A 17,687-nucleotide genomic window follows, 5' to 3' on the forward strand; every position below is an offset into this window, starting at 1 on the left:
AAATATTAACGATTAAAAAGGAGGTTATATCTGAATATTTTATGTATATGCTTTATTTTAAAATTAACTGTTTTTTTCCCCCTCAGGCCATTAGATGCCAGTGTTTTCTGTCCTAGATACTCAAATATTTGATTTCAAAAACAGTGTCATAGCTGTTAAACTATCTTATGATTTTAAATATAATTTAATCTCAGAACAATCTCAAAGTAAAAATAATTTTTTGAGTAAAAAGTCTGATTTTGTGTTGGCTGTGCTTTCAAATTAAATTATTATAATCTTATTTCAAGTGAAGAAGGATTTTAAAGTCAGACAGTAATCAGTGTTGATGAGTACTACTGTAAGGTTAAACCCTGCATGCTTTAAATGTTTCAAAATGATTAAGTTTATCATTTTTTATGTAATTAGAAAGTCATCATATGTAATCAGTTACATTAGGCTACATAAACTAATTGAAATAGTTACTCTACTTTTATTACATTTTACAACTTGTAATCTGTAACCTATATTACATTTTCACAGTAATAGGTTTGCTTAACCAGACCTTCTCAACACTGCATATAACATACATGCAAAACGTGAAATATTAAATAATATTATTGTAATATGCAAAACATTATATTTATAAATTTAATGTTTTTAAATTCACGGTGAATATATTTGAGTATATGAGTTTATTTCATATATCACATATTTTACAGAACTCAATGCAATTTTGGAAGGAAATCAGATCGCTTCCCCTGCTGATTGGGTTCCATGAGTTAACAGCAGCAGTAATATAACATACAGCATGTAGAAATACACAGCTACAGACAATACAAAGATGAAAAGTATAATATTTATTATAATAAATGATTACTAAAATGTGAGCAGTGCAGTGAAAGCTCGCCTCTGCTGGTTGAGATAAATATAGGCTACTATCGTTTGTTTGTGTAAAACAGCGGTGATATTGATTATAAGGCAGAAATTATCTGTGCAATACAATCTGAAGGTAAAATGTATAATATTTATAGTTTAAAAAAAAATCACTAATGGAAGATAGAGTATATTGCATTCGTGTAATGCGGTAAAAGCGCTCCCCCTGCTGGTTGATCTGTGGTTATGCAGTGACGTCATTAGTCAGTCATCATGGCGTTAGCAGCGGCAGCCAAGCGCTGTGCATCTTCTGCGCTTTTCAGTAGATCTTTGTCATTACCAGAACTAAAAACAGCCTGCTTTTATCACAAAAAGGTACGTGTCACTTTTTTTTCTTACTACTGACCGTGGCACTAGAACTGATTTATGATTAAGTTGTAGTTCCTAATGTTTGAGAACAACTTTCAACGTAACGTAGTTGCAGCTAGCTAAGCTAACGTTAGTTTACTGCGTACGTTATGTAAACAAACCAGCAGAGCAATGTACGTTACTTGTACGACAATATTTTCGGTAGTCTGAGTTGAACACACTTGTCATCAGATGGATTATGTATGTTAGACGAAGTTAACATGACCTTCATCCATATGTAACGTTACAGTTAGTTTCGTAATCCACTTGTGTAAGTTAACGTTACCTGTCCTTAAAAACACAACAGTGATGTTTCACAGTAACGTACATTATCTTAACTCTGCCACATAAACCTAAACTTTACTAAGTACACATACAAATTTAAATAATTGATTTACAAATAAAGATGAATAATCTCTGTTATGAAGGTCACTGTTTTGTTATCCATCAAGGGCACGTTTCCTTGACTGTTTCACAAGTCCACTAATGAATGTCTTTGATTGTGAACTATGATCAGGATGTGGTCATGTTTTTACATTCTTACACATCATACTTTTTTCTAAAGGTGGTGGACCACTATGAAAACCCCAGAAATGTTGGTTCTCTGGACAAGAATGCGAAGAATGTAGGCACTGGCTTGGTAGGCGCACCAGCATGTGGTGATGTTATGAAACTACAGGTAAGATATTTTTGACTTTAAATGTCAGTATATATATATATATATATATATATATATATATATATATATGTGTGTGTGTGTGTGTGTGTGTGTGTGTGTGTGTGTGTGTGTATGTATACATACACTAGTTACATAAGTGATTTTTGTTGTCAACCTGTCTGACAGATTCAGGTGGACGAGAATGGAAAGATAGTAGATGCCAGATTCAAAACATTTGGCTGTGGCTCAGCTATTGCTTCCAGCTCACTGGCCACAGAGTGGGTGAAGGGAAAATCGGTGAGTCATTGTGACTCAGACCATTACATAAATTCACAGTGTGATCAGATTATCTTCATATTTGTTTTCTCAAGCATTCCTACTGAAAATTCAATGTTCTCTTTTCCATGTTCAGGTTGACGAAGCCCTGAAAATCAAAAACACTGAGATTGCCAAAGAACTTTGTTTACCACCAGTCAAACTTCATTGCTCTAGTAAGTGTTTCAAACTGGGTGTTTGAGATTGTAAACAGGATGATGACATAAGAAAAAAGCATCCAATGCTCTGATTTCATAATCTTGTTTTTTTTTTTTTTCTGGCAGTGCTTGCAGAGGATGCCATCAAGGCTGCATTAGCAGACTACAGGCTCAAACAGAAAGACGACAAGGGGACGTTGGCGGAAGCTCGAAATTAATGTCCTCATTTACAGATGAGTCACTGTCACCCACTTTCATTGTGACTCAGGAAATTTTTATAGTTTATATGCTTTCTGAGGATAAAATCAACACATTAGCCAGCGTTTGCCATTGTTACTCTATCTGCGCTGCCTTTGCGTTGCGGCTTTGAAGTGGCTTGTATTACAGACTGTGAAGATCTTTTGGATTAAAGTTTTCTCCTGTATCTCTGAATCACGCACATTAAAATAAACTCTTTATTTCCTAAAGATCTCATACTCTCACATTAAATGTCCTCTTCCTCTATATCAGATACATACTACTGCAAAGTTTGTAAATGTTCTCTACTACACTTTTTATAAAGGAAAGATTTGAAATGTCTATTTGTTTAGATTTTCAGAGGGATCATCATAGTTTTCGCAGTGATTTGTAAGCAAAAAAAAAAAAAACAGATTTGACTTGGTGCTGTATTATTTGTGCAAAAACTTAATAAAGCTGTAAAAATTCATGTTTCATTATCCATCATTTTGTATTATTCTCTACACAAAATATTTGCTATAATACAGTTAATTCAATTCATGAATGTGTGCTAATGTCTCCTTGAACCTGTGGAAGTGGTGCAACTCTCAGGTTTCGTAGAAGGATGTTCCTCAGTACCAAAAGCACTGTAAGCATCAGCAGTCCTGTAAGCACACAAAGAACAGCCAGGATCGCAATGAGCGCTGGGTCACTGGACTGTAGTATTGTCCGAGGAGTGAGTTCAATGTCTCTCGTTGGGGTCATTGAACCAGTAGATGTCACAGTGGCTGATGCTCCTGGTGGCTTACCTGTCGAATTCTCCACACAGCCAGCTTCCTCATCTGTGGCTAGACTGTAGGGTACTTGGGTGGATTGGGATATAAAAGATGTCAAATTTATAGAGAGGCAGTCTTCGTAGCTCAGTCTCTCTAAGGTGGGCTGGTCTGACTCAAAAAAGGACCTTGATATTATGCTCTCAGGTAGTTTTGAAGATTCTCGACATCTGAAAGAACTCTTGTTACAAGCGGCGTCAGATCTAACCAACATAGATGCACTTACAGTCTGTTCTATATGACTTTCAACCACTTTCCCAGATTCCGTATTCACTGATGTTGATATTCTCTCAATGGGCTTAAGAAGTTTTGGACAGATGGCCATGACTGATAGAGTTAATAACAACTTCTGTGCGAGGTGCAAAGGAGCTGTACATACTAGATCTGTCGCCATCCGTAACCTGTCTGTCAGAAGCCATCTATAAAGATACAAGATATCACATTCACAAACCCACTGGTTATTGGCTAGTTCCACTGATTGGAGTCGGGACAATCCATCAAAAGCCCGCTCGGGTATAGAACGCAAACAGTTACTGTTAATCTTCAACACTTGTAGGTTCACCAGTGCACCCAACGAGGACAGATCTAGGGTAGATATGCAGTTCGTGGACACATCCAGGTGTATTAGTGAAGAAGGCAGGTTTGCTGGCAGACGTAACAATCTGTTCCCCTTTAGAGTCAACATCCTCAGTCTGATCAGACCTTGCAGTGCCCCCGGCTGAATTGCTCGTATCCGGTTATCTTCCAGATCCAAGCGTGTGAGGTTCCCGAGCTGCCTCAGAGACCCAGCGGTGATGTAGGTGATCTGGTTCTCCTGAAGCTGAAGGGTCTCCAGACTTGATGGAAGCCCACGAGGAAAACGGACCAGTTGGTTGTGGCTGAGGCTCAGCTCCTGCAGGCCAGAATATTGCTGGAACACATTATCCACGTTGCAGAGCTGATTCCGGGCTACGGAGAGGACGGCGGTGCTTAGGGGGACGGAGCGAGGCAGAGTATGCAGACCAAGAGACTCACACAGAACCAGAGCACCAGGACTGGGACAGCAGCAGCCTTTGGGGCAGGGGAATACAGCAAGGCCAGCAAGGAGAGACGAACAGAGATACAACAAGAGACAGCAGAGAAGACTAGGACGCATGGCTCACTTGAGGGAAAAGATCAAAAGGGAGGGACAAAGGAAAGAGGAAAGTGGAAGTTAGTAACTGCTTTAGTAATTTACCCAAAATTCATCAGTTGAGAAAAATTAATTACCATGATGGACTCCGCAGCTCCTCCAGGACGTATTTCCTTTCTTGAGCACGACTCCTAATGCGTTATCAAACGTGTGACATAGGGATGTGGTACTCACCATTCTTGCCCTGTCTCGGCTGACCCTTCGTTTTCACTTTACCTGCGTCACATCTTTAACCTCTTCGCTCTTTCCTCATGTCCCTTCTAGAGAACGGTCCGTGCTCACCCTGAAAATCCTTGGTAGCGGCCCATCAAACTTTAATGGCAGCCTTAAGGTTTTGAGTTACCTGTTTTGTATCTTCTTCGCAATGCAAATTAATTGGGCACTCCAGTTGCTTTTCCCATGACACCGGTGCACTGGGATAGTAGAGTAGTTCTCTGGTAGTAAACATGTTTATTAGCCATTCTGTGCAAGGAATATGTTATTTGATCATCTGAAGAACAAAACTAGGTGAATCAACGGTAAGCTATCGTTACGCTAAAATTAGCCAAAATCATGTTGAAGTCTACATCTAATTGTTCAGGATTGAAGAGAGCTCACTCTCACCCAAAGTGAAGTGAAAGCAGTGTGTATTTCCAGAATTATTTAGCACCTTGTGGACAAAGGGGATAAATCAACCTTGAGCTACGGTTCTTTTTCGGGGCTCAAGTTTCTGGCTTCACTGCATATCTTTGATGTCTACTCTTTGGTGACTACACGCTACCAACACTTGGCCTTGCGCCAGTGGAGTTTCATTTCAGTTATGTGGCTAATTTGCATTCAGCTGGCTATTAATCAATGATAGGCTGATAACATCATGGTAACAAAAGCTGCATGTGGTTAAAGAGGTGTGAGGATTGTTTTTCTGGAAAAAAAATTACTTGTATGAAAGAATTCACCCATGAATCCACTTCTGAATCAAGTTGGATAATATATAGTTGGTGAATCTTGGGAATTCTTAAGTTGTCCACAAAATATGTTATTACTGGCATAATTTGAAATTGATTGTCTGGTTCTACCTCAGCCAGTATATTTCCATTAAGACCAGATATTTCCAGATCTCAGAGGCTATCGGAATGAGCTACTGAAATATTGATTGGACATTGTATGGATGTGACAAAAGCTCTGTATCTGCCGCCGTTATGCTCCGCTGGGCTCTGTTGCGGAGGTTCTTGAGTTTCATATGCTTCAGCCAAGCCAACACAATTCTTTTGACAAAACCACACCTTTCAAGACAAGGAAGTGGTAACTTTCGTTTAATTTCAAATAAATTCTGTTCTTTTGAAATATCTATTCTAAACAATTCTGAAAATAAATATATGTTGAGTTGTTTCACACAAATATTTAGTAGTATACAGCTTTTTGAAATTGATGAGTGCCAAATCTGCAGAACAACTTCTGAAAAAATCTTGTAATACTGAAGACTGGAGTAATGAAATATTTATATGTTTTTACTGTATTTTTAAACAAATAAAAGCAGACTTGGTGATCATAAAATACTTATTTCAACCAATCATAATCAACTTCTTTCCAAACTTTTGAATATTAGTGTATCTGTATCTCTGAAACAGTTTATTTATTTGGCACAAAGCATACAAGATAATTTTTCGGAGAGTTTATTTTTCACGACTAAACATACCTGACAAAATGTTAGCTAATTAAATCCAATACTGAGGAAAGTCATGAAGTTTAGATAAAATAACAGTCATCGTGTTTAACATCTGATTACAGCTTCGGAAAATACAGCATAAATTACAGGGTTACCATGCATATAAACATTTCATATGCAAAATATAACTGAAAGGAAAGTGGTCAGAAAAAGTTTAAAAAGAGGTTTTCTTAAGTCTCTCACAAGTAGAAAGTGATTCACAAAATAGTTTCAAGTGTTGTTTATTTTCCACATGAATAAAAATGTCAACTTGCTTCTTATTTAGCAAACTATTTTTTAAAGAAACACAAATGAGTTGATGAAAAAAAATTATTCTCTTCCTCTGGTGGCACATACACAGGTTGCAAAGCAATAATAACACAGAGTAAGAGCATTGGCATTATTTCTACCAAAAGATGTATATCTCCCAGTAGAAAAAGTTTGGGATCAAGGTCATTCCTGCCTGTTACAGAAAAAGCTCTCACGCTGTGGTATGATTGGCCTTTCTGAGGTGGCACGTACAGACCAGCGGCTGACTGGAGGTGACGTTTGAGGTGGAAGGCTGAGGCTCCTCTTTCTTCTTGGGCTCATCTTTCTGCATCTCCACCTCTTCAACATCCTCCAACTTTTGGACCTCTTTCGGCTTGGGACGGGGGTCTTTTCCTTCCTTCTCACCCACCAGTGCTTTAGTGGGTTCCCGTAGAGTCTTTATGGCTGTGGTCTTACCTTCCTGAATCTGGTTATGTGGTTTCTCCACAGCTTTACTAGGTTGGCTCATGTATTTCCTGGGTGCGTAGGTCTTTGGAGGATAGTAGGCCTCAAGCTTGCGTTTGTGGCTCATCGCTGAAGCGCAGCAGACGATAAAGATGATGACTACCAACAGAGAGGTCACGACAATGATGAGAAGCAAGTTCTCCTTCAGGAAGTCCACCACCTGGTTGAAAAGGAAGTCTTTGATGCGGATGAAAGTGGCTGTTATGTTGGGAGGAGGTGAGGGGGATGGAGGAAGATGGGTGGTACGAGCAATGGGAAAGATGATTTCGGGTTCATCCCCGCTACCCTCCATTGATACGTTGAATGGGGCGGGCTTGGCGAAGCAACTGCTGCCCCAGAGAGCAGTCAGGAGCAGGCAAACAAACCGCAGAGAGAGTGACATACTTCTGCTAAAAACCTGAAAGAAAATGGACACAGACGTGGTTGTTACTAGTCATTCCCAACAGAAACAGGAAGTCAGCATTTTGTTTCATGAAGGTGGTACAGCAGTTACACAAACTTACTATTATTATACCAATTAATTATACATAATTACATGCAAGTAATCCAATGACGAACCCTAATCCTAACCATATGTATTTAATAAATATTACTCGGTACTTAAATGTATAATTACGCTGTAACAAGGACACCATAAAATAAAGCGTCACCCACTTTACAATAAGGTCCTGTTTGGTAACAATAGTTAATGCATCAATTAACAATGAGCAATACATTAGTTCAGCTGTTTGTTGTTAGTTCATCTTAGCTCAGGTTCATTAAATAATATTAAGAGATCAAATTTTTTATTTTAACATTGTAAAGGTAAAATGCTGAAATTAACATTTACTGAGATTACTAAATGCTTAAGAGAAGCATTTTCCTTTACTTCATGTTAACTAATGTAGTTAACAAATGTTAACAAATGGAAAGTTATTGTAACTTGTTACCAAGAAGTTGTATTTTTGTCGTCTATATATATATATATATATATATATATATATATATATATATATATATATATATTATTAATATAAATATACCAATACACTGAACTTGGAAGTGGTTTTTTTTTTTTAGCTCATTGATGATTAATAAATTTGTATTGTATTGCAAAGGTCATAGAAGTCTTTGCATCATTTTATGTAGACTGCAATATAATGAAAGTTTTTCCACTTTCAATGATAGTAAATAGTAAGTGTCTACCTCACAGAGCTACTATCAGTTTTATCGGTATTATCGATTTTCTGTAAATCACAGGAAGGAAGATACTTGTATCACACACTATACACACACTATCACTATAGACTCTCTACATGAGCATATTTTCAGGTTTCTGTTTCCTCGCAGGAGAAAATCTATTCCTGTTACATCCAGTCATTACTTATTTGGGGTGGAGGCAGAGGGAGTCCAGGCCTGGTTTGTAATTTCCCTGCCTGGCTGATGCCACCCGCTCACCACAGAATAGCAAAAGCAAGATATATATTTGTGAGGGTGCAGCAAGGCGTGGGAGAGCCGCAACTCACAGGCCTGTACTTACAACCCAGCTGCAATGAGACAGGCCACAGACCAGCAAGACTATTTCTGCACTGCTCAAGAACACACACATCTTTTTCATATGCTTCACAAATCGTCAAGACTCTGCAATATGGGTAGACTAATTTATAAATGGTTCACGTTAGAAGTAAACCATTTTTATATTTATCAAATAGTATAGGATGGATAAGCTACTTTAACCCGTGGCAGGTTAGGTTTGAAGGGAAATTCCCAAATTAACACTATCAGAAATGACAGTGTGAACCACATATAGACTTCTATCCAATACAGTCATCTCTACAAATGCCTTTACTTCTTTAAAACCTATTTTAATGAAATATTTCCTTCTTAGTGCCGACCACACTGACTAACCCTCAGCTCTGACCACATTTTCTGTTCTTCTATCAGAAGGCGTTGCATTTGTACAGTTTCGTATTAGAGAACAAGGCGAGGTAATAATCTCAGCAATGTGTTTGAGCAATGTTCCTTAGAACAAGAGCGTAAACGCAGGAAGCATCTGCGAAATGAATCCAATTTGAATATGTGGTATCCTCTGTGTAGACCACAAAAATAAAATAAGAATGCATATTTTTACAATAAAATAAAAAAAGCAAAAATATGCATCCTTCGCATAGATTGAAAAAAAAACGGTAAAAAAAAAAGTTTGGCCTTTGCCATACCACTTCATTATCGACAATAGAAGAAACTTTACTTTAAAAGGTGAACATTCGCTTCACGTTTAAAATACATTTAACATCTATCTATCTACATTTCATGTTATAAGTTGGTTAAGAGCAATGGGTTAAAAGTAATAAAATTATATAGAAAAGCAGAGGTTGTATTAATGAAAGATCTGGCCACATGTCGAAATACTTTTGAAGCCACTACATCAGAAAAACATGAAACTCGTCAGAATTTTATCAAGCATTATTGAGTGACGCAGATAAAAATTAATTTGAAGTGAGATCTGACGTATATTGAAAGTGTGCTAACAAATTATTTATAACATGAATGCAAAACAATTTCAATGAAGGAAACCTAAAAATACTCACTGCTGGTGTTACTTCCTGTCTGTGATGCACTGACATCAACACTTCAAGCTACAGGTATGCAAAATAAAAAAAGACAACTACAGTTGTGAAAGAAATAAAAGCTGCCAGTGCGTTGTCTTGAAAGGCTTATGGAAGCTTCTGACTGTGTGGGTTTTCCTTAAAAAAAAAATCAGGATCATTGCACAAGGACATTTCACTCCCCTCTTGCTCCATCTCCTCCCTTTTTCTGTCCTTCTCTTTCTCTCGTCTAGAGCACTGATGGAAGCACGGGACAAGGACAATCAACCCACTTCAAGTCATTTCAGCTAATTTTAAAAATCTTTAGTTGAATCTTGTATAATTTAAACATAAATGGGTTGCATACAAGAATTCACATTGACTTTAAAAAGTAAGAGATCAAAGTCATTTCAATTAAATTATTTATTTAAAATTTATAAAATTAGTTTGGGTAACAATGGGTTATTACTGCACAATGACTTTTTCAACATTCATCAACTTGAACACATTCATACTTAAGTTACCTACAAATAGAATTTACATTGAAATTAAATGACTTATATAGCAGAAAAAAACCTACAAAAACACTACATGTACAAATAAACTAAATGTCAAAAAAAAAAAAAAAAAAGTGTCATTTCTGTGTAAAAGCTAAATTTTTTCTGGGTAAATGTCAAAGCATGTATTTTATGTCCATTTGCAATGCTAGCATGTTATATTCAGACTGTGATAATCTCCAACATCACTCCGTTCGAGTAAATTACACAGCGCTAGCTGAACCACAGACTATATTCAGCATACATTCTGCCAAGCCCTACTAACTCCTGAGCTCCTCAGAGAACACAGCACAATATTTTAAAGAAATTAAATATAACATTCAAACCTTTTTACACTTACAAAAACAATTAAATGTTCCACTGATTAAATAAAAGATGTGGATTATCGCACAGCAAATCATAAAATGGTTGTTTTAAAAGCAATTGCTAAGAACTTCATTGAGTCAGAAAATTGATAAACCTGTACCTCAGATAAACTGAGGATTTTACCGACAGTGCAACCCATTCTACAGCTGGGTTTGGGTCATTTAATGTTTGAGAGCAAAAAAATCCCATGTTGCACCCTGTTTCTCAGTGCATCCAGGTATAAACTTCTAAAGAGGGCCCTCAGTATCAGGAAGAAAGCTGTTTAGAGTGAGATTATCTCCGTCAGGATCTCCATCCTCAGCATTGGGGATCAACGCTCCGTTACTTTTGGGATGTCTTGGCTTCGGAACCGGGTGATCGGTATCGTTCATCAGGGCAGAAATGCAGACCATCTCAGTTTCCTGGAGAAGATGCGCCTTATACTTGTATCTGTATACAGAGAGTCTGGTAGCCAGGCTGATGGTACTAATGATAAAGATGGTGGTCAACGCAGCCATCGAGGCAATGGCGATGAGGCAACGACTCACAAGTCTACCCCCTTGGGAAGAGGCAGTTGAACATGAGTGGGTCGTTGCTGTGGTTGATTTGTTAATGATGGTAGAGCTATCTGTGGACAATCCTGTCATCACTGCTGCTGTCGTGTGCTGCTTTGTTACCTTACCAGGGTCCAGCGACGCAGGAAATGTGGGGGCAGAACTTCCTGCATGTGAAATGTGTCCAGTACCATTTATTGTGGAAGGTTGGGTGTGAAAAGCACTCTTGTCATTTGTTGACCGGTGGACTGTTAGGTTCTCGGTTTCTGCAGTGTAGGTTTGTTGGGTGTGGTTGAAATCTGGATCATGGTGGTAATCTGTAGTTGCGGAGATATTTAAATCAGGCATTACAGTTTCTGTCTGTAATGTACTCAAAGCCTTTGAAGTTTCCACAGTGGTGCTTGTTGCATTCTCTGCTCGAGCTACGGTGGGTGTACTGTGTGTTTCGTTGTTGTTTATCAAGGTCTCGTTGAAATCAATTTGTCTTTTGGTCCGAAGAAATCTAGACGTGACCAAACTGCTCAAAGTCAGAAGCAAAACAAGAACTGGTAAACACCCAAGTCGGTTAGTCACCATCGCCATCTGCACAAAAATGACAGAGAATGTTGCAATAGTGTTTTAGATGCACAAAACATCACCAAACTTTTTCACATTCATATGCCATGTGGTTACTCCTCCTGAGCATATTCATACAGTGAGAACTGGGAGTAAACTGAGGTCTAGCAACAGTGAAAGAACAAAACACCTGATAGCTGCATACGAACTGTTTACTCAAGTTTGTGACTATAGCATGTGGTTACACCGATACTTCCTTGTCGGTGTCGTTGTTTTATAGTCATCCACACTCAAGTATTCTATTTACAATACATTACGATTACAGTTATGATCACACTTCATGAAACCTTTAACAGTTTACTCACATATATTTAGTTGTGTACACTCCAGTTGATAGATTTTTAAATCACCACCACGCTGTATTAACCTAACATCTGATTTTAGACACCAAATTTGTTAAGGCAGACTTCAAATGGAAAATAAAGGTACGTACCATCCGTTTCTACCGTTGACTGGGTGTAGATCTGCAGTTCAAATGGAACGTTAGGCCCCTTCACACACTTCCAATGCAATGTCGCAAAACCAACTCGCTGCAAGAAATACAGGAAGTCAAACCTCATTTAAGTGTCAGGCTAAAGCCGAGGTTCTCAAAGTGTGACGCAAACACAAATGAGTAAGAGAGGGACTTAAATATCACATCTCAGTTCCCTAAAACACCAAGTTAGAACTTTGAACCAACAATGCTTCCACAAAAAGAAGTTTAATGATTAGAGAGGGGAGAAGAAGAAAAAAAGAGAGACAAACACCAATGATTCAGTTTATTTTTTATTTTTCTGGTAATCAGTAAGACTCTTTATACTGAAGCAGATGAATGAACAAAAAAATGGAACAGTTATGCACAAAATAGAATTTCTAGATCTCCTTCCTTTCAATTCTTATTTCATTTTATTACTGGAAACATTAAAAGGCTCACAGTGTGCATAATGATGTGGGGAAAATGGGGAATTCTTTAAAACCATCAAACTCCAAATGATGGACAAACAGCCAAAGAAAAAAAAAATGTAAAGGAAAACTAAAAAATATTTATTTACAAAGCCTCAAAAGAAAAATCACATGCATTATCTTTTCAACCTACAAAAATCCCTTTTCACTTCAATCCTTCACTCCTTTGAAAGCACACGCTCGAGGCTGCATCACAGATGCCTCCTGAGGCCACTTAAACACTCAGAATGGATCTAACTGTACCCATAAACACGGCCCCTACATTTCCAAACCCTTCACTTTAAAACTTCACCAAGAAAAGACAGTGGAAAGCGAGAGAATGACATCAGAGGTACTGAGTTGTTGCTGTCAGACACAGATCTGAAGCCTCGTTTCCAATGCAGTTCTTGTACGTCAGGTAATGTTTCTGAGGTGAGAAGACGCTACCTATTTCAGACGAGAAAGCATCTGGAGGAGGGAAGATGCTTTTCAGAATCTATGAAAGAGGTACTAGGCAGTGATGCAAACCGGAATGAGATATATAGAAGCGTCAAAATGAAAACCACAAGAGAACGCTCTGACGAAGGATGTAGCTAAAGCAACCTGAACAACAGAATCACAGTTCCCTCTCTTCCTAACATGGCCAATAGATAACCAAACAAACAAAAAAAAATCCAGTTGTGTTCAGCTCAAACTTGTGGCACCTGTTCGTGAAATCATCATCTAGACCTGAGCCATCCCTGGAGAGCACTGGTTCTGCTCGACTAGGAGAGCGGAAGAGACAGTACATCGCAAAATAACTTAAGGAAGCCACTCATGACACACTATTGTGCTGGTAGTCACGGTCTACAATGCACAGCAGAAGTATGTACATCAAACTAGCTCGTTTCTGAGATGGTGTGGCCGGCACAACTCGAGATGAGATTCGTAGGAATTCATGAGAAAGCAAAGCAAACCTAACGGTGTTCCTTAGACCTGAATGATGTCTGAACAAAGTCAGAGTAAAAGCTGTCGAGCTGGTAAAGCAGAGTTTTGCTAATATAGCTAATGAATGTCAATGGCATCTTGTTCTGAGCTTATATCATCATGTTTTGGGATGTGAAACTAGAAGCTGGGAACTTCTAGAGTTTACAAAGTGAGAGCTGTACTGGTTCTGGCTTCATTCAGGAAACAGAACATGAATTAAGAAAACTTCAGATATGAGGAAATTAGAGAGGGGAAAAACCTGACTCAATTTGCTTGTATTAGCATTATGACGACGAGCAATGTTTGAGATCATGAAAATGTGTCTTTATTCATGGCCACCATCAGAACCACAATTATTTATTATTTTGCTATTTAATATTTAAATACTTTTACATTGGTACTAAAAAAATTTTTTTTTGAATATTTTAGTGCACCTATATTGATTTCCAGGACTGGTTTGTAAATTTGTCAACTCTGCCTGTTTGATTAAAATCTTCATTTTTTTATTCTCTAGAAAGACACCTATAACAGTGATGAATGGTTCCAATGATTTCCCCTCCTTGCATTACTAGCATATAGCTTTGTCCCTTTTACAAAGTACAAAATGAAAAGCTAGTCAAATACTGTCAGGGAGGTGCATAACTCCTCATTAAATTTGGCAACTCAGAGGGATAGGAGGGGAACTGCAATACTGATGGCTACTTTAAACTTTGAGCTCATCAAGTTCATTATGCAATCTGCTCTGTCACAATTTTAATAAAGAAAAACAAAAAAAACAAAAACTTAAGACCTTTCAAGAACACCAGATAAAACACAGCCGCTGCAGAAAGATTTGGAGAGACTGTAAAAAGCTAAACAGGTCCAGTTTGAGAGAAACTGAAGGCGTTTCTAGTTTTCCAAATGGCTACGAGGTATAAACAGGTTTTGGGGGATTGCTAAAAAAAGAAAATTATCATCTTGGAATGTTGGTTGGAGTCTTTTCAAGGCAGGCTTCAGACGGAACGCTGTCATGGTGATTGGCAGTGACGGGTCCCGCCCACCTGGCCAATGGGATATCCTGAATAGAAGGGGAAGGGATCAGGGTCCATTAGATGTCCATTTTAGACAGCTGCTCCTCAAGTTTGGCAATTCTTTTTTCCTGACTGCTGACCAGCTCTCTGAGAGACTTCATTTCTTTCAAAACCTCTTCCAGCTTAGCTTCATTTTTCTGTTGAGAAAAAAAAAAAATTAAGCACAATTCTTTAAATACACACACACACACATAAATATTTACGTGTGTGTGTGTGTGTGCGTGTGTGTGTTTTATATGTATATACACAAACACACACACACACATATATATATATGTGTGTGTGTATATATATATATATATATGTGTGTATATATATATATATGTGTGTATATATATATATCTGTGTATATATATATATATATATCTGTGTATATATATATATATATATATATATATATATATATATATATATATATATATATATATATACACATGTGTGTATATATATACATGTGTGTATATATATACATGTGTGTATATATATACATGTGTGTATATACATACATGTGTATATATATACATACATGTGTATATATATACATACATGTGTATATATATACATACATGTGTATATATATACATACATGTGTATATATATACATACATACATACATATATATACATACATACATATACACATACACTTAGTCATTTTAATTTGAACATATAGTGGTTTGCTTTTGTTTTGTTTTTATATTTACAGCGACTTTATTTTTTTAACCAGTATGTTAGTTCCCTAGGAATTGAACCCACAACCTTTTGCGCTACTAACACAATGCTCTACCACTGAGCCACAGGAACTATTCACATAACTATTCTAAATAGTATGTTCTATTTAGAACAGAAGAGCATAGAATAGAATGAGTTTTTATCCATCAAGTGTGTGCAAACACACAAGGAATTTATTGTAGTTTTATTGTGGAACTCTCAGTAAATACATGCATATATAAATACATGTATGACATGCTTACAGATAAAATATTCATATAAGTAAAACTAAGGGAAAAAGTAGAACATGTACAATAAATAATACTAATAATGTAGTATACATCGGAACAGAAAACTTATGTATTATGCACACATATTTAACTTTAATTTGTTTATTTGTTTGTCATTTTAGTACTATTTCAGTTCGTTTCAACATGTCCAATTTCAAATTAGAAACATGTCAACGTTTTTTTTTTAAATGGTTAGAATTGTAGTTAACAATTACAACACTGCATATGCAAATAATTAAGTCAGCTTGTAGAATAATCTTAACAGCAGCTAACACTGGAGTGTTGTTAGGGCAGTGCTCTGGCTCCTGTGATTATAGCTCTATAGTCTTGAGGGTTTAGTGGACAGGACACACATGTGCTGCTGCTGTAATGTGGTTAAGCAGGCATGGGTTTGGGGGTTGGGTGTGCTGTAGAACATCCTTAATAAAACTATAAAAACACTATATATATGAGCCAAAAAGAGAAGTTGGCCTTGAACAATACAATACATTTAGCTGCATGTAGGTCACAACTGAAGCACAGTGTAATACAGCTAAAGAAATATTTTATTCTATATTTTTCAGTGCAGAAAATTTAGATTTGGGAGAAAAAATGTATAGAAAAGCAAAATTAAAAAATGTGTAGGATGATAAAACGAACAGGAAAAAGTAAATTAGCAAATGATTCCCACTTACGATAGATGGAGTGGAGGTGGCAGTCTTGACGGCTGGAGCAGTATTCTCTGTATTCTTGCTCATCTTGTTGTCTAAGATGTTCTTCTTGACCACCTTGAGATCACGGTTCTTGCCTGGGATGTATGCATGTTTCAGGGATATGAGGATAGGATCTCCATTCTTCCCTTCAAACCAATCCTCGGCCTCCAGGGGGGCCTCCGGACCCGCCGTGTCGGGGTAAAGGTCATCCTGGAACAAGTCCGACTGATGGAAGGAGGAGTGTGATTAGTTAAGATACGCAGGATATGAATCATGCTAATTATTAAATCAATCATGTAAAAGAAGAGACACAGATGCAGAATTCAGTTGCTTTGTGTCAAAGCTGTTTTTTGCATTTATGGCTTTTGATCGGTCTTTTATTGTCCAAGTATTTTTATATTTTTTGGAAACAATTTTCAGAGGGTTATTCTTTTCAGTGAACTCTTATCAAAAACAAAGGGTCGCAAAAAAGATTAAGCTTTCTATTATCTCTTTGCCAAAGCAGAGCGAAGCTGTGGCTCAGAATATACAGTCCAGCCTGTTCTCTTAAAAACTAAATAGCAAAACAACTCAAAAGGCTCACTTTTCTTGGCACGGTCATGATGATTGGTTCACACTTTCTCTCATGCAGTTTGTAAAACCTGAGAACACACACAAGCACACAGGTCTATTAGAACATGATGACGAGGGTAGCAGACATTGGTGCAGAAGATGTGAGACGGGGAAAGACCACCGTACAAATATAAAACACCAAGCAATTATGCGTGAGCCTTAAAACAGAAACAGCCACAAAACAGAACCTCTATTCATGCATCACTCCTTTTAGAAAGATCCCTTTTATTCTGGAGGACCCAGAAGCCTGTTGTAAACCAGGTCTACTGCTGCCCTCTTTTGGGACGACTGGGACTTCTCGATCTTACCTGCATGCAGTGGTGTTGACAACTAGCACTATACATTAAAAACAGGGCTCCAGACATTGGAAGAAAAAAATAAAATTAAGAAATATAATTAGACACCAAATAATTTTTTTAGGTGCCTCAGAATATACGCATTTTACATATTTTTTTTAAATGCATAAAACACATAAATATTTACATGCATACATAATATAAGTGTATACATGTAAATATTTTAAAAATATATACTCTACGCGCGTGTATTTATATATACATAATATACACGCATGTATTTGGATGCGATTGATTACGATTAATCGTTGGACAGCACTAATTTTAATCAGTCTTGTAGAAGTCCTAGGAACTAAGGTTCTATACATCTTTTCCAGCTTGAAAACTATAAACAGTCACAAAGAACCGCTTATAACACAGAATCTG

At 37.3% G+C, this 17,687-nt stretch overlaps 4 protein-coding genes across 4 annotated transcripts in view; 1 reads left to right on the forward strand and 3 right to left on the reverse strand.

Moving 5' to 3' along the window:
• Positions 1-1,069: 1,069 nt before the first annotated feature.
• LOC132140466 (iron-sulfur cluster assembly scaffold protein IscU-like) lies at positions 1,070-3,097 on the forward strand. Its single transcript, XM_059549251.1, has 5 exons — positions 1,070-1,227; positions 1,826-1,939; positions 2,105-2,215; positions 2,331-2,409; positions 2,518-3,097. The coding sequence occupies exons 1-5, from the start codon at positions 1,126-1,128 to the stop codon at positions 2,607-2,609; spliced, it is 498 nt and encodes a 165-aa protein (XP_059405234.1). The 5' UTR covers positions 1,070-1,125; the 3' UTR covers positions 2,610-3,097.
• Positions 3,098-6,616: 3,519 nt separating this feature from the next.
• Positions 6,617-9,791, reverse strand: LOC132141567 (transmembrane protein 119-like). Its single transcript, XM_059551202.1, has 2 exons — positions 9,637-9,791; positions 6,617-7,466 (listed from the first exon to the last, which is right to left on the reverse strand). The coding sequence occupies exons 1-2, from the start codon at positions 9,670-9,672 to the stop codon at positions 6,777-6,779; spliced, it is 726 nt and encodes a 241-aa protein (XP_059407185.1). The 5' UTR covers positions 9,673-9,791; the 3' UTR covers positions 6,617-6,776.
• Positions 9,792-10,038: 247 nt separating this feature from the next.
• Positions 10,039-12,288, reverse strand: LOC132141565 (P-selectin glycoprotein ligand 1-like). The gene is made up of 2 exons (XM_059551201.1): positions 12,138-12,288; positions 10,039-11,671 (listed from the first exon to the last, which is right to left on the reverse strand). The coding sequence occupies exons 1-2, from the start codon at positions 12,138-12,140 to the stop codon at positions 10,784-10,786; spliced, it is 891 nt and encodes a 296-aa protein (XP_059407184.1). The 5' UTR covers positions 12,141-12,288; the 3' UTR covers positions 10,039-10,783.
• A 944-nt stretch (positions 12,289-13,232) lies between these two features.
• Positions 13,233-17,687, reverse strand: part of LOC132141564 (coronin-1C-A) — a 39,284-nt gene continuing 34,829 nt past the window's right edge. Inside the window, exons 9-11 of the mRNA XM_059551200.1 lie at positions 16,937-16,994; positions 16,336-16,578; positions 13,233-14,798 (exon numbers count right to left, since the gene is read on the reverse strand). Of these exons, the coding sequence (XP_059407183.1) occupies positions 14,679-14,798; positions 16,336-16,578; positions 16,937-16,994 (421 nt within the window). The 3' untranslated portion in view covers positions 13,233-14,678. The remainder of the gene's footprint in view (positions 14,799-16,335; positions 16,579-16,936; positions 16,995-17,687) is intronic.

This window comes from Carassius carassius, chromosome 5 (assembly GCF_963082965.1).
Source record: "Carassius carassius chromosome 5, fCarCar2.1, whole genome shotgun sequence".
Classification (NCBI taxonomy): domain Eukaryota; kingdom Metazoa; phylum Chordata; class Actinopteri; order Cypriniformes; family Cyprinidae; genus Carassius; species Carassius carassius.